Genomic DNA, 15632 nt, shown 5'->3' with positions numbered 1-15632 from the left:
ACTTATGGGAATTATTTTATTGCACTATTTATTGGAATATTTGTACAATTTAATTTAATCTTAATTTTTTTTGTTTGTTTGACTTTTTTTTACAATGAATTATACTCAAAAGACAAGTAGAAGGGCAGAAAGAAAGTTTGTAACCCTTGTGGCTTTTAAGATTAAATTTTAAATGGCTGCTGAATTATTTACGATATAATTTGTAAAATATTTACACAATGTCGATTGTTTCGTTATTGAGGTTATTGACAACGCCGTTTACAAATTCTGTAAACCCTAAATCAGTGTTTCTCAACCAGGGGCCCCAGCAGATTTTCAAGGGGGCCTCAAGATGACTTAAAATTATTAAACGTGGACAAAACAAGCATTAAAATAAGCTAAAACAATATGTTTCCTATTTTTTGGCCATTTTAGTAGCTAATATAGATCTGTCTAGTCATTCCAAGCTAATTAATTGTATTTGCAAAAAAATAGTGATTGGGGGACCTTCAAATATTGTTGTGGGCAACTAGGGGGCCTTGAAGTGAAAAGGGTTGGGAACCACAGCACAAAATTATGTGGCTGTGTCACTGAAGTATGCTGTCATCAAGCTATCCTAACCATAACTGTTATTTCATGGTCTAGTCTACTATGCATACTTCGGTTACATAATTCAATGGTCACAGGTTTTGGTGTTACACCGGTATATCGTCGTGACACCCCAACTCAAAACATGTTTATAAAAGGGTTAAATAACCAGCCCCTCCACCCACCACTGTAACACAAGACCTATTTCACAAATCTGACTCCTCATATATCCAAATTTATTAATAAGAGAAAATAAACAGTTAAAGCATTACTAATACAAATACAAGTGTGTTCCTAATAAGCCCATTTGCACAATATTAACTCCACAAATTAACGCCGTGACGTCATTTCCTGCCAGGGGCGGAACACATCGCGCTATTCTCTTTAGTGTTTGCCCTGTCTATACTCACACTCTCTACCTCTCTCCCGTATTTTCATACTGAACCAGTCCACAATACCTCCAAACCCGGATTAAACCGAGGAGACACTACTCTTTAACATCCAAACTCATGGAGTAAATCACAACCGGAGAGAAATAAACCGAGGTGAGGTTTCAGGCGGAGTTTGCGAAGATGCGCGAGCTAGTAATGCTTAGCTCGAGCCGTTCATACTGTATTCAACTGAATGAATCTTAACGCATACTGACATAAAAACTTAAATAAATAACTGAATTGCACATTTAGTATTGAATTTGCACTGTTGGTTTGAATGCTGCACGGTTGTTACGCGTTTGTGTGTATAGCGATGGCTTTTATACTTTACTTTGCAGGGGTAACGTTAACGTTAGTCTAGTAAGGTTTTTTTTGACGGGGTAATATTTATTTTTCTGTTCTAACGACAGACATGTGTGCTTGTTTCAATCTGTTATGTATATATTAATTTTAATTACGCATGCAAAAGGGCAAACAGTGCACACTCAAGTTGTTTTGTAACCTAAAAAAATCCTCTTGACATTAGCTGGTGTTATATATACCGGTGTTTATATATAACATATTTGACACTAGCTTACATTGGTATGTCAATGCCTGTTTTAACGATTTACGTTATTTTTTGATTTTGTACTTTTGTAGGTGCGATTTGTCTTTTGTTCTTGTGCTATTGATCAGGTTTCCTGTAATGGACAACCCATATAAGCTTGTTGCCATGTTACTGTAATTTCATCGAGTATTTTACTTGGATAAGTTGGGTCTTCTCAACTTTAATATTTGCAGTGTTATATTACTTTGCAAGGCAACGCAGTTTTAATATGACGTATCTTCATATTTTCTTTAAATTAACGCTTTACATATACCAATTACATCTTGTGTTTAATAGTGTTTAATAAATTATCTGGTTCACTTGTATGGCTAATACAATTATAATTATTACAATTATTATTATACAATTAAAATATGAGAATTTGTTAAAACCTTGTCTCAGAGTTTGTATCTGTGAACATGAAAATAAAGTTTTTTTTTTAAAGGGTATGCATTGCACATGACGTCACCGTTATAAACTCTCTATTGGAGAATTGTTAATATAAACTAGGCAAGAAACAAAGTTTAAACAAAGTTTAAAAATCTAATTTTAATCTTCACCATTAAAAATGTAGCTTATATACATTTTCAATTGTGATGATGTAAGCGTAATCATTTTATATTTTATTTGGTTTGCTTTGAATTTATTTGCATACTGTTACATCGAGCATACTAAATTGTGATCTACATACATCTAAATCAACCACTTATCACAATTTTACATGGATCTCCTTAAATCAATAATTATTTTAAGCTTAAAATATTTGATCTCCTATTAATCTCTCCACTTTTCTCTTGAATATAACTTTGTTTCTTACGGGTACAAATCAATAATATAAATATTTCCTATTTAATGGTCCACTGTGTAGATTTTTAGCGACATCTAGCGGTGAGATTGTGAATTGCAACCATTGGCTCTGTCCACGGCTCACCCCTCCCATTTCGAAATGTATAAAGAATCTACGATAGCCGCCCGCCACAGGACAAACATGTCATGGTCTGAGACAACGTAGTGACAAAACTGTTTGTTTGTTTAGGGCTACTTTAGAAACATGGTGCCGCGAAATGGCGTCTTCCATGAGGACCCACGTTAGCATGCAGATAAAACCGGCGTATTTTAATGTAATAAAAACAAAACCATTAATTCTATTAAGTCTTTATACATCACTGATAATAGAGTTATGTAAATTATTAGGGCCACAACTAACAATTATTTTCATAATCGATTAATCGGCAATTTTTTTTTCAATTAATCGACTAATCATATAAAAAATAAAGGCTCTAAATTAGGGTATTCATGTGCACTTTTAAAAGTGCAAAAGCCACACACTACTACAGAGTTTTACTAATCATTATTTTGAATTTTATCAAAACAAAAAATATTTTATCAATATTTAGCCTTCAATAAAAAAGTTTGTGCAGCTTTTAAATACCGTAGATAAACATCTCTAAGTGCCAAAATATAAATAAACAAAACAAATTAAGTCTTAAGTGCTGGTGAGTAGTGTTGCTTTCGTCAACGAAAAGTATGACGAAATATAGTCGTCAACGAACCTTTTTTACGTGACGAAAACGAGACGAGACGTAACGAAAATGCTGGTCATGTGACGATGACTATAATAAAATGTATAATGCAATATTGTTGACGAATAAAAACGAGACTAAAAGTGGTTTACAAAATAAAAACTAAGCTAAAATGTCTCTTCATTTTCGTTGACCAAAACGAGACGAGACGAAATGTTATAACGTTATTTCGTCTTTTACCCATCTCAGCATCTCCGCGTCCCCACCACCTGATTGCAGGTGATCACCTGTGTTGTTGGCGATGCGTAGATCAATCAAAACATGAAAGTACCGCGAGAGTGAGTAGAAAGCATGCGGAGCAGTCTGCTCTCGCGATGCTTTGATATCATACGCCTCCATTTGCACGTTAATGGGCATTTCAAACAGTGTAGCCTACGCGGCAACCGCGAGACATGCGGAAAGCGGAGAAACGGGGGCGGTTACAGAGGTGAAGCGGAGTTGGTCCACAAGCCTTGCTCGTGCACCTAAGATCCTATCCCTTTTACGGACACGACTCTTCATGGCAGTCGCTGTTGAAGATAAACACATTTCCACTAAATGCTGCACAAAACGCTTCCACTGCATGAGAGAAGCTGTAGCCACGCGGCGATTCCGACCGGGAAGATGCAGCATTCTGGCTCCAAATGTAAAAGAAAAGTCCAAAATAAATCCCGTGCATCACTTTCAGGTCAGTTCAACAAGCCTGTTGAAATCTATAGCTTTGATTGCTGACACCACCAGTATAACAATGTACAAATTTATATCATGTAACAGTTGTTTAAATGACATTGTGCTGCGTTGCGTTTTGAAATATTGTAAATATATCTATGCTAAAGACATTCGTTGTTTTGTATATGCTTAATAACTACACTTATTTATTATTTAAATAAACAAAACATACTTCGCTGAATACTTGAGTATTAAATCAATCAAACACCTGTACTGTTGAGAACATAACCATACATACCAACTTTGCTTTTCTTAATAGACATCTGATGTTTTCTTAAAGCTGACTTTTAATTTACTTACAAGAAAAACATTTAGTAATTCTCCAAAATTGCTTGGATTTATACTGACATTTAAGATCAGCTTTGTCACATTAGATTAAGCCAAAGTCCATTAGGTACACTGGTGGTAACGTACAGATGCAGAAATATAAACTATAATAATATATAATTACATATGTATGATTGTAGTTTGTGCTGCTTTCAAAATACAATTATAAATGTTAACAATAGCATATTTCTATTCTCACACATACTATAGTTGTGTGTGACCCATTTGATTTTGTGTGTGTGTGTGTGTGTGTGTGTGTGTGTGTGTGTGTGTGTGTGTGTTTGTGTGTTTGCTTAGACTACATTTGTTTTGATTATGTAGACTTTTATGTAGACTCTTACGAACAGTCAAGTCACTAACTCAGAGGATAGTAAAATAAATATCTATTCAAATCAGAGCATCTTCCATGTCTGGAATGGATGTATTCTTGGCTCTATAAGGTAACAATAATATAACTTTTGTTTGAAATGGGTTTGGCTAAAAGAAAATATTGTTTTGTCTATAATACTATTAGGTCATTATACTATATGGGTTAAATAGAATGCATTACTAAAAAGAGACTAAATACAATTTCACTGACTAAAACTAGACTAAAATGTCATCAGTTTTCGTCGACTAAAACTAGACTAAAATAGTAATGAATAAGTCTGACTAAAATAAGACTAAAATGGCAAGAATTTTAGTCGACTAAAACTTGACTAGACAAAAAAGAGTATGACGTGACTAAAACTAATAAAAACTAAAATGACAGCTTGACACAAAGACTAGACTAAAACTAAAATGAAAACAGGCTGCCAAAAACAACACTACTGGTGAGGAAATTTTGCAACAGATTAATAAACTCATTTTAATTTTCAACTTTAGACCTTGATGAGAATTGACATGATTTGTTATTAACTCTTTCACCGCCAGCATTTTTTAAAAAAAGTTGCCAGCGCCAGCGTTTTTCATGATTTTCACCAAATTTTAATGCCTTCCAGAAAATTTCTTCTTTAAATATATAAACATACAATATACCAAATGAAAGAACAGACCCTCTGCTTTCAAAAAAAAAAAAAAACAATTCATCCTACCTTTTAGTGGTTCTTTTGTAATCAGCTTTTGAATATGGGTAAGTTTCTGCAAAAACACCACATTTTGAGCAAAAAGCAGAGATAATTCCATTTTTGTGACGGACTTTTCATAGAAATCCCATTCAGGGCGATCTTTAAAACAGACACGGACATGCAGCCGCTTGCCATAGGGCAATACTTCTGGGTTTAAAAAGTTCCACCTAGTGGATAATAGCGGTATTGCGGAAAGACGGAAAATCTCGTCATTGGCGGGGAAGCGTTATCTCTTAATTGACGAGATATCTCGTCAATGGCGGTGAAAGAGTTAACAAACAAGCCATATGATATGAAAGTGATATACATATGTTGTTACAGTTATAAAACCCTGCATTTCCTCCTTAATTTAAAACAGATGTTTAGTTTGTGGTTTATTACTATTTTTATGAAAACCCATCAACAATTAAACTAATACAAACTCACTTATATTATTAAAGAACGAAATATAATCTTTATTGACCAGCGTTCGTTAATGCTTTTTCATCATTTTCATGTCAGGGTTTCCAGATCCTGTTACAAAACCAAAATTGGTCCAAAAGCATCTCAAATACCAACAACTAATGAACCAAATCCTTCCATCTGAAACCCTCCGAAAAACATCAACCTGTTGAAATCGTTTAAAAGTAGCCCAATTCATAACTCAGTCGAAAGGCCAAGGACCTGGCAACACTGCCTTGCTTTTAAACAAGCTGGTTGCATGGTGAGAAAAAGCAGTGGACGATAAATGCGTTTTATGAAGAAAACCTGCCTGATGGATGTATAATAAGCATGTTTTTAAATACAATAACTAACTGCTTTTAATTTTTGTTTTCCACAGGTAGAACTTTGCAGACATCTTTCAATCTACAATCTCATACTGTCTCCTCTCCTATACTCCAAAATTGTATTTTCACCTGCAACTGCAAAGTCTGTACCTGGTCATAAATCAACCCACCTTCTTGTCCGCCAATCAGAATGTCACAGCTTCAGTTCCAGGCACCTGGCAACCCCAGTGCCGCCCCTTTACAGTTAACTCCGCCGCAACCCGGGTTCAGTATTCCCTGTGCCACCGCTTCCTTACCATCAGAGAGTGCCAGTCATCCAATTAGAAACTCCGCTCTGCCTTCTGCCTCAGCCACGCCTTTCTGCAACCCCACAGGTGGGTATAAAAAGTGTTCAGAATATTTTAATTATGCACATGTGCTCCTGCAGCTCAACCAGTAGAGCGTAGGGTAAGCGACACCTGGGTCATGGGTTCGAATCCCATTGAAGGCATGGACTGAAAAAAGATAAATCACTTTGAATAAAGATTTATGGTTTTCACATATTATAAACGTTCATCATTTTTATCTCATGACTCCTTGCATGTTTATAGAGTTATAAATATATTTTGGTGAATAAGATCATGTTTTCAGCTATCATTAAGTGTCTATAGGTCTACTGTTTGCTTATTTTATCATATTTGACTACCTAAAATCAGTGCATACAATAGAAAAATCGTCCGATTCCATCTAGGTCTGTTTATTCCCAAATTAAAAACGTACCTAACCTAGAGATTTATATATTTTCTCATTGATCCAATATTTTTTATTGTGTGTTCAAGTCTCTAACATGGCAAACCCTAAAGAGAAGACCCCGATGTGTTTGGTGAATGAGTTAGCCCGTTACAATAAGATTCAACCGGAATACAAGTTACTCAGTGAACAAGGACCAGCCCACTCTAAGGTAATACCCCTCGAAATAACCTCTCTTATATATTCACAAACTCTTTTCTGAATTGCTGATGGTGTCTGTTGGTTAGATCTTCTCAGTACGGTTAACTCTGGGGGACCTGCACTGGGATGCAGAGGGGACCAGTATAAAAAAAGCCCAGCATTCAGCAGCATCATGTGCCCTCGCACAAACTTCCCTGCCAAAACCCACTCACCGAACTCCCCGTCACCCAGGCAAGAATCCAGGTGGACTCTACAAGGGCTCGGATTGTACGTCAAAACGCTTATTTACCCCGTTTTATTTAAAGGGATAGTTCACACCAAAATATTATTTATGTTATTGTCTACTTGAACTGGGTTAATCTTGTTGTTTTACTTAGAAACACAAAATGAAGTATTTTTAATGTTCAGTAGGAACTGGGGAGTTTATGCATTAATGTAATCCTGATGACTTACTGTGCGTTCACACCAGACGCGGAAGAGGCGGAAAAAACGCGCTATTTGCATGTGGTTGGACGCTTGAACATTATGAGTTTACTCACATCATTCGCGCGTGAAATTCTAGTCATTCAAAACATTCACGTGTAAATTCACGTCATGGGAGGGGCTTATGTAGCTCAAATTGAGTAAACTTAGCCGATTTGTTCGACCTCCTCACTCTTCCAAAAAAGATTATTTTAATTCCTATAAAACTACGAAGATGTCTTGTGTAGTGATGATGATTGTCCTCCATTGTTGTTTGGTTTATCTGCCTCCTCGCTTACTGTAATCACATCACTGCTAGAGCACGCTCCTGATTGGTTAACGCGGCGCGAAAATCCGCCAAAGTTCAGATTTTTCAACTTGCGCCATTTGCGCTTACTGTGCCGCAGGATGCCTATTCGTATCTTTGCATTGACTTAACATGTAAATCACTCACGCTTGCAACCTCTTCCGCGTCTGGTGTGAACGCACCATTAGATTCTGTACATCTAAAGTGAATCCCGATTTCTGCTTGATTTTAAGATTTCTTTCTCAATTTTTTTGAATGAACTGTTCCTTTAAGATCCCAAATGTGTCTGTATTTCGATTATTTACAATCGTTGTGTTTATGTGTACTTGCCAAGCATCACTATTCGTCTCCTTTAACAGATGGCATAACCCACACTGTGGAGCTAAATGCACTTTGTATGAAGTTGGGCAAGAAGCCCATCTATAAACCTACAGATGCCTACCAGGGGATGAGACCAGCATTCAATTACAACATCAGAGCACCAGGCCCCTATGCTCGCTCCATGCAACAGTATGCATTTCTTTTTTAGGGTTATAACCCAGATGATTGACAATATTACAAGTCTGTAGTAGGCATGGGCCGGTATTAGATTTTAATAAATGTATAATATTCTTTAAAAAAACTTTTTATATATATATACATTAAAGGTCCGTTTTCTTAAAAAAAATCCAGATAATTTACTCACCACCATGTCATCCATATTGTTGTTGTGTTTCTTTGTTTAGTCGAGAAGGAATTATGTTTTTTGAGGAAAACTTTCCAGGATTTTTCTCATTTTAATGGACTTTAATGGTCCCCAACACTTGAAAGTTTTAATACAGTTTAAAATTGCAGTTTCAAAGGACTCTTGACGTGATGACGTATTATGTGTGGTCGCGCTGGCACATCACAGGACCGGAGGAAGACAAGAAGTTCCGGCTTAAAAGTGCGTTTTTTTTTTCTGGCCAAAAATGCAATAATTTCACTAGATAAGACCCTTATGCCTCGTTTGGGATTGTTTAGAACCCTTTGAAACTGTTAAGTGTTGGGGACCATTAAAGTCCATTAAAATGAGAAAAATCCTGAAATGTTTTCCTGAATGCTTTGATTGTTGACTTTTTTATTTTACCTTTGTTTCTATCAGTTATTACTACCCATTTCCCCCAGTTGGGCCAGTACTGTATCACATGGAGCTGTCGATCGGAGGGCAACAGTTTCACGGCAAGGGTCGCACGCGTCAGGCAGCCAAACACGATGCTGCCGCTAAAGCTCTCAAATATCTGCAAAAAGAGCCAATGCTGCAGCAAATGGCAGAGGTACGCGCTCACATTACAAACACTGTAAAAGGTTTTTTTATTTATAGCCATACAATGATGGTAATGCAATTTTTGTTTGGTAACAATACGCATATTGGTCTATCTTCATTTCATCTCTTTCCAATCTCTTTGTTCCCTGTAGATGAGTGAGGAACAGGTACAAGAAAACCTCAACAAATCAGAGATCAGCCAAGTGTTTGAAATTGCTCTGAAACGCAACCTGTCTGTGGATTTCGAGGTATGTCACGGACCGTTTTTAGTCGGCACAAAGAACAACTTCTCACTTTCACGAATGTTCAACCTCATCCCGTAGGTGCTCAAAGAGGCGGGGCCTCCTCACATGAAGAGCTTTGTGGTGAGAGTTACGGTGGGTGAGTTCTCAGGCGAGGGAGAGGGCAAGAGCAAGAAGATCGCCAAAAAGCTGGCTGCCATCGCCGTGCTGGAGGAGCTCAACAAACTGCCCCAACTTCCCGTCACTGATAAGATGCCACTACGCATTAAAAAGAAAAGCAAATCCATTATTAAGGTAAAAGATGACTTGCAGTGTCCGTGATATTTTGATGGCTAGACTGCTGTTTGGGTGAACTAGCGTAGTACAGAAACTTGGTTCACCAAATCAGAAATGTCTGATTGTTTACGTAAGGCGAGTCTGTGCATTGGACGTAGCCAAAGTATTACTGCTAATAACCTTTTTAATGACTTTAATTGATGGTTTAACGAGTATTGTCCTTTTGAACATTTCAGCTTCAAACTAGCCCAGAGTACGGTCAGGGCATGAACCCCATCAGCCGACTAGCACAAATCCAGCAGGCCAAGAAAGAAAAAGAGCCTGAATATATGTTGGTGACGGAGAGAGGACTGCCCCGACGCAGAGAATTTGTCATGCAGGTACTTAAAGGGACATTTCACCGGTAGAAACATTGAAAGTGGGTCATATTTGTAGTCGAAACGTAACATAAATTTACAATTTGGTGCCTATTTGACCGAGAAAAGACAGAATGTGACTTTAGGGCGCATTTTTATGGAAAACTACAACTCCCACAATGCACAGCTCTGCAAGCCACTCCCACTAATCAGAACACTTTGCTGTATTGTTGCTCATAAAGGTGCCACGAAAACAGCGGATTAGAGCATTTTGATTACCTTCCGCTATTATCGTAACATGAAGTCTGTCTCCCTCCACATCGTCTGTTAGCTTAGCTTGGCATAAAGATGGCGGCTGATGGTTCCCAGTTCCCACCCATAGCCCCCACCCCCTTGAAAAAATGAGGAATGAGTGTTTGTAGTCTTACACCCTCGACAAAGATATAGCATTTCCTTCATTCAATGACGCAAAATGATGATTTTTACATCATTGAAAGAAGGAAGTGCAACACAGAAATCTGTATTTCTCCTATCTCAGGGGAAACTAAGGGAATGATGCACGACCATTCAAAAACATGACTGGGTTTTTTAACGATACAAAACTTAAAGGATTAGTACATTTTCTTCATAAAAAAATCCAGATAATTTACTCACCACCATGTCATCCAAAATTTTGATGTCTTTCTTTGTTCAGTCGAGAAGAAATTGTTTTTTTTTGTTCCAGGATTTTCTCATTTTAATGGACCCCAACACGTAACAGTTTTAATGCAGTTTAAAATTGCAGTTTTAACGGACTCTAAACGATCTCAAACGAGGCACAAGGGTCTTATCCAGCGAAACAATTGTCATTTTTGGCAAGAAAAAAAAAATGCACTTTTAAACCACAACTTCTCGTCTTTCTCCGGTCCTGACGTAATACTTCATCACGTCAAGAGGTCACGGATGAAGTATCGAAACTACTCCCCAGTAGGGCCGTTCCGACGTTGTTGTATGTGGAATGATACTAATTAATGTCTTTGTGTCAGTTTATTGGTTAAAATGGTCCACAAATGTGCGTTTCATATGTAACACGTGACCTTTTGACATCATTACGCAATTACGTGAGGTCGCGCTGGCTCGTCACACAGCAGGAGGAAAACGAAAAGTTGTTGTTTAAAAGTGCATATTTTTTATTTTTCTTGTCAAAAATGACAATCATTTCGCTAGATAAGACCCTTATGCCTCGTTTGGGATCTTTTAGAGTCCTTCGAAACTGCAATTTTAAACTGCATTAAAACTGTTACGTGTTGGGGTCCATTGAAGTCCATTAAACTGAGAAAAATCCTGGAATGTTTTCCCCAAAAAACATAATTTCTTCTCGACTGAACAAAGAAAGACATCAACATTTTGGATGACATGGTGGTGAGTAAATTATCTGGATTTTTTTTTTTTAAGAAAATTGACTAATCCTTTAATGCAAATCGGTGAAGTGTCCCTTTAATCAGAGCCAACACAGCAGAATGCTGCATATGCTCCTCTTGTCATCATTTACTTTTACACTTTGCAACATGTTTTTTTTTTTTGGTTAGCATATTAAAAATGCACCTGGCTAAGTTATTAGTCCTCTGATCTCTCTCTGTGTTTCTCGCTCAGGTGTCTGTTGCGGGGCAGACTGCTGAGGGAATGGGTCCTAGTAAAAAAGTGGCCAAGCGAAATGCTGCCGAGAAGATGCTGGAGCTTCTGGGCTTCAAAGTGCCTCAGCCACAACCCCCCAAACCTGCACTTAAAACAGAGGAGAAGGTGAATGATTAAGGACCATAGGTGACAAATTAGATAACCGTTTGAACGCATGCATTGGTTTAAAATACTGTGAAGATAGTTATAGAAGACAGTGATGCCAATTTGGTCTCTGTATTTTATGTAACTTTTGCTAAAGCGTGCATTTGTGTTTGTAAAGCCACCTGCTAAAAAACCTGGAGATGGACGAAAAGTGACCTTCTTTGAGCCAGGCTCTGTGGAGAAGGCTGGTCTTGGTAGGTTTATAGCGCTTATCTTTTAACTCTTTCACCGCCAGCGTTTTTTAAAAAAAAGTTGCCAGTCAGCGCCAGCGTTTTTCATGATTTTCATCAAAGTTTAATGCCCTCCAGAAAATGTTCTTCTTTAAATATATAAACATACAATATACCAAATGAAAGAACAGACCCTCTGCTTTCAAACAAAAAAACATTTCATCCTACCTTTAGTGGTTCTTTTGCAATCAGCTTTTGAATATGGGTAGGTTTCTGCAAAAACACCACATTTTGAGCAAAAAGCAGAGATAATTCCATTTTTATGACGGACTTTTCATAGAGATCCCATTCAGAGCGATCTTTAAAACAGACACGGACATGCAGCAGCTTGCCATAGAGCAATACTTCCGGGTTTAAAAAGTTGCGGAAGGGCGCCACCTGGTGGATAATAGCGGTATTGCGGAAAGACGGAAAATCTCGTCATTGGCGGGGAAGCGTTTTCTCTTAATTGACGAGATATCTCGTCAATGGCGGGGAAAGAGTTAAGCAATATTATATAGCATTAAGCGCAGATTTGTTTTTGAAGCACTCCATATGAACTCTTTGCTTATTTCTGCATAGTAAACAAGGAGGAAGATTTCCGAATGCCCTTCCTCAACCATCAGCAGCTCCCTGCTGGAATATTACCCATGGTACCCGAGGTGGCACAGGCAGTGGGTGCCAACCAGGGACCCCACGCCAAAGACTACGGTCGCCCAGCTGCTCACAACCCTGCCAAAGCCACAGTAACGGCCATTATTGCCAATGAGCTCCTGTACGCTGGCACATCCCCGACTGCTGAGGGTATACTGAAGACTAACAACAACATGGCACACAGACCTCACGGGCCCCTAACCAGACCATCCGAACAGCTCGGCTACCTGGCTACTGTACAGGGCTTACAGGTACTTTGTGTGATAATGAACACACAATTACTTTTGAATTCAACTACTATTGAATTACAAGATTGCAGTTGCTTTAAAAGTGAATTCTGGATCTGCCACAGGTTGAATATAAAGACTTTCCAAAAAACAACAAGAACGAGTTTGTGTCCCTGATAAACTGCTCTTCTCAGCCTCCTCTGATCAGCCATGGCATCGGCAAGGACGTGGAGTCTTGCCATGACATGGTAAGCATACTTTGTTTTTTTCACAGACCACATTTTGTTTTCAGAGATGTATAGCAATTGATGACGTATTATTGTATGCCAATGCCAACCCTAAGTTATCTGGACAAAAAAAGCCTGTTTATTTTTCCCATAGACTTTTGGATTAGTGCAAATATAAACTCTGACACTGATGAGTTTTGTCCTTTGATATGTATTCTTTAGTACTACAGGATTTGAGGATTATATATTGAGAGTATGGGTTTGACATGGTATGGTACTTGTGTATATTTTTTTTACTGAAATGTTTTTCTCTTTGGACAGGCTGCTCTGAACATCCTAAAGCTTTTGTCAGAACTTGACCAGCAGTCCAATGAGCGCACAGCTAATGGACCAATGTCAGGGTCAGTATCATAAAATAATAGAGCCATAGACACACTACTGGTTGCAAATTACATTTTATGCTTTTTCAACTTTTTAATTAACGTTTTCTACATAAAATCATCCTATATAATGTCACATTTTCAACATAACCTTGATATCTTTCATTTTGACCAGGTAAGGTCATGTCAAAGATTGATATCAATTTAAAATCAATGAGTGAAATCAAACAGCCGGATCTCACGAGAATTAGTACATATTTTACGAGTTGGCTAATTTGTATGAATTCATACAAAGTAAATTGTGCAAAAACATACGTTTCTCATGAAAAAACAACAACAATTAAAACCGAACCACTAACCCCCATGTCCCAGGGGTCAAGGCAAATTGTACAAAAACTCAAGGCTTTGGGAAGTTTTTAAAAATATACATACATAGATACAGGTCATTGAAAGTGCTTGAATCTATGTTATGTTAAGTTTTGTGGAAAAGAAATCCATAGTATTCCCTGTTTAGTATAGGATAATATCATAAAAATTCTAGATTTTAAGTACACGTGCCAAACTGTTTGCTTTTAATGCTTATATCTTCTGTATGCATAGTTGTGTTTGACACCTAAAAAAAGTCTCGGGTTACGTGTGTAACTGTTGTTCCCTGAGAAGGGAACGAGACGCTGCATCTCCCTTGCCATACTTCCTGCGTCCCGGTAATTCCATCTTTGGCAATATTTTAGATAGCGATATACTTCCTGGCTCTCGCGTCACCCTGTCTTTGCTGTTAAGCCTCACCATTGGTTGAATTTGATATACACATTCAGAAGCACTTACCCCTGGAGGCGTCCCCAAAGTGTCACCGCAGTGACGCAGCGCCAGTTCCCTCGAAAGGGAACTGTAACAATGTATCTTAAAAGGTAACATGATGTAACCTTGCTCTCACTTGAAATGTCTCCCCACATTTAGTCTTTGAATTTGAGGGTATTAGACCTGGAAAGTCCTTGAAAGGTCCTTGAATTTGAAGTTAACTAAAGTGTGGGAACCATGCATATTATTTCAATGCATTCTTTGGCACCTTTAAAAAAAAATTTCTCATCTGTTTCCTTTCTGCAGGTGCAGCAAACAACACCTAGAGGGCGACAAATTACTCAAACCGGCTAACTCAAGCAACATCGGAAAGACTATAGACAGCACAGTTTAAAATTAACAATTGGTCGTTTTATCTGCGAAACACTAGAGAAAAGTCAGAAGCAGAGTTTCAATTGGCTGCACACAAAGGCCTTGAATTAAACCTAAATGAAATGAAAATACTCTAAACTCACAGTTAAAAGTTTAGAGGTTTGACTTTGATGAACTGTACACATGCATTGATCAGATTTTTTTTAACGCAAAGGCTATGAAAAAGTTCTAGTTTTTCATCATATCCAGTGAAGTGGTGGTTTACTTTTCGTTGTTTAATCGGTAAATGATACTCGTGATGTTTGACTTGAGTAGACAGGCTCTTTTCTTTGTTGTTTTAAGTGGATGAAGTCATGTGTTCAGTGTCATTTTTTTATGTTTTTCTTCTTCTTATTGTTTTTATTGTTTTAAATGTTGTATTATAGAAACCCAGTCAGTGAGTTGGGTTGTTGTTAGCGCTGTTGTGAAGTGCAGTATAAACCCCACTGAAGGATATGATGAAGCTATCAAACACATCTCTGCTGGTTTTTCTCCAGTGCTTTTTAATTTACTTTTTACGACCATAACGCGAAACAAAAATTATTTGACTTAAGTGTAGAGCGTGTGGTGGAGTATAGTGTCATCTGTTTGTGTGCGTGTGAATGAGAGAGAGCGAGGTGATAAATGTACGTTTCAAGCACGATAATCTACAGTCTTGACAGTGAAACTGATGTATCCTCCTCTCAGTGTTAACCCCGCCCACTCTGCCAGTTGCACCCTTTTCCTCATGGAATATGAATTAAATGATGTGCCACTTGCACAAAAACATTGTCTTTGTTTGTGTTTGGAGAGTTATGTTACATCATGTTCAGTGGCAAATTCAAAATAAGTGTTCGGAGTGTCGTGTGTGTTGCTCGTGTTTTCAAAATATGTGTTTGTTGCATCATGTGAACCATGTGCATCACGTGTTTGTCAAAATAAGTGCCTGCTGCACACGTGTCAAAAGCGTTTATTATAAAAGAGATGGTAAACTCT

General features: G+C 37.7%; 1 protein-coding gene across 1 annotated transcript; it reads left to right on the top strand.

Moving 5' to 3' along the window:
* Positions 1 to 934: 934 nt before the first annotated feature.
* stau1 (staufen double-stranded RNA binding protein 1) lies at positions 935 to 15430 on the top strand. Its single transcript, XM_065279741.2, has 15 exons — positions 935 to 1112; positions 6129 to 6449; positions 6894 to 7015; positions 7092 to 7272; positions 8134 to 8284; positions 8898 to 9069; positions 9212 to 9307; positions 9383 to 9595; positions 9814 to 9957; positions 11566 to 11712; positions 11870 to 11945; positions 12543 to 12865; positions 12967 to 13089; positions 13390 to 13469; positions 14553 to 15430. Exons 2-15 carry the CDS (start codon positions 6266 to 6268, stop codon positions 14638 to 14640), a joined length of 2100 nt encoding a protein of 699 aa, XP_065135813.1. The 5' UTR covers positions 935 to 1112; positions 6129 to 6265; the 3' UTR covers positions 14641 to 15430.
* The last annotated feature ends 202 nt before the right edge of the window (positions 15431 to 15632 follow it).

The sequence above is a fragment of the Paramisgurnus dabryanus genome, chromosome 7, assembly GCF_030506205.2.
Source record: "Paramisgurnus dabryanus chromosome 7, PD_genome_1.1, whole genome shotgun sequence".
Classification (NCBI taxonomy): Eukaryota; Metazoa; Chordata; class Actinopteri; order Cypriniformes; family Cobitidae; genus Paramisgurnus; species Paramisgurnus dabryanus.
This window is presented reverse-complemented; position numbering and strand designations above follow the sequence as displayed.

Bases quoted from the DNA above. Each gene is read 5' to 3' on its own strand.
- stau1 (XM_065279741.2), top strand. From the start codon at position 6,266: ATGTCACAGCTTCAGTTCCAGGCACCTGGCAACCCCAGTGCCGCCCCT. The intron at 6,450-6,893 runs GTGGGTATAAAA...TGTGTGTTCAAG, and splicing joins GCCTTTCTGCAACCCCACAG to TCTCTAACATGGCAAACCCT. The intron at 13,090-13,389 runs GTAAGCATACTT...CTCTTTGGACAG, and splicing joins TGGAGTCTTGCCATGACATG to GCTGCTCTGAACATCCTAAA.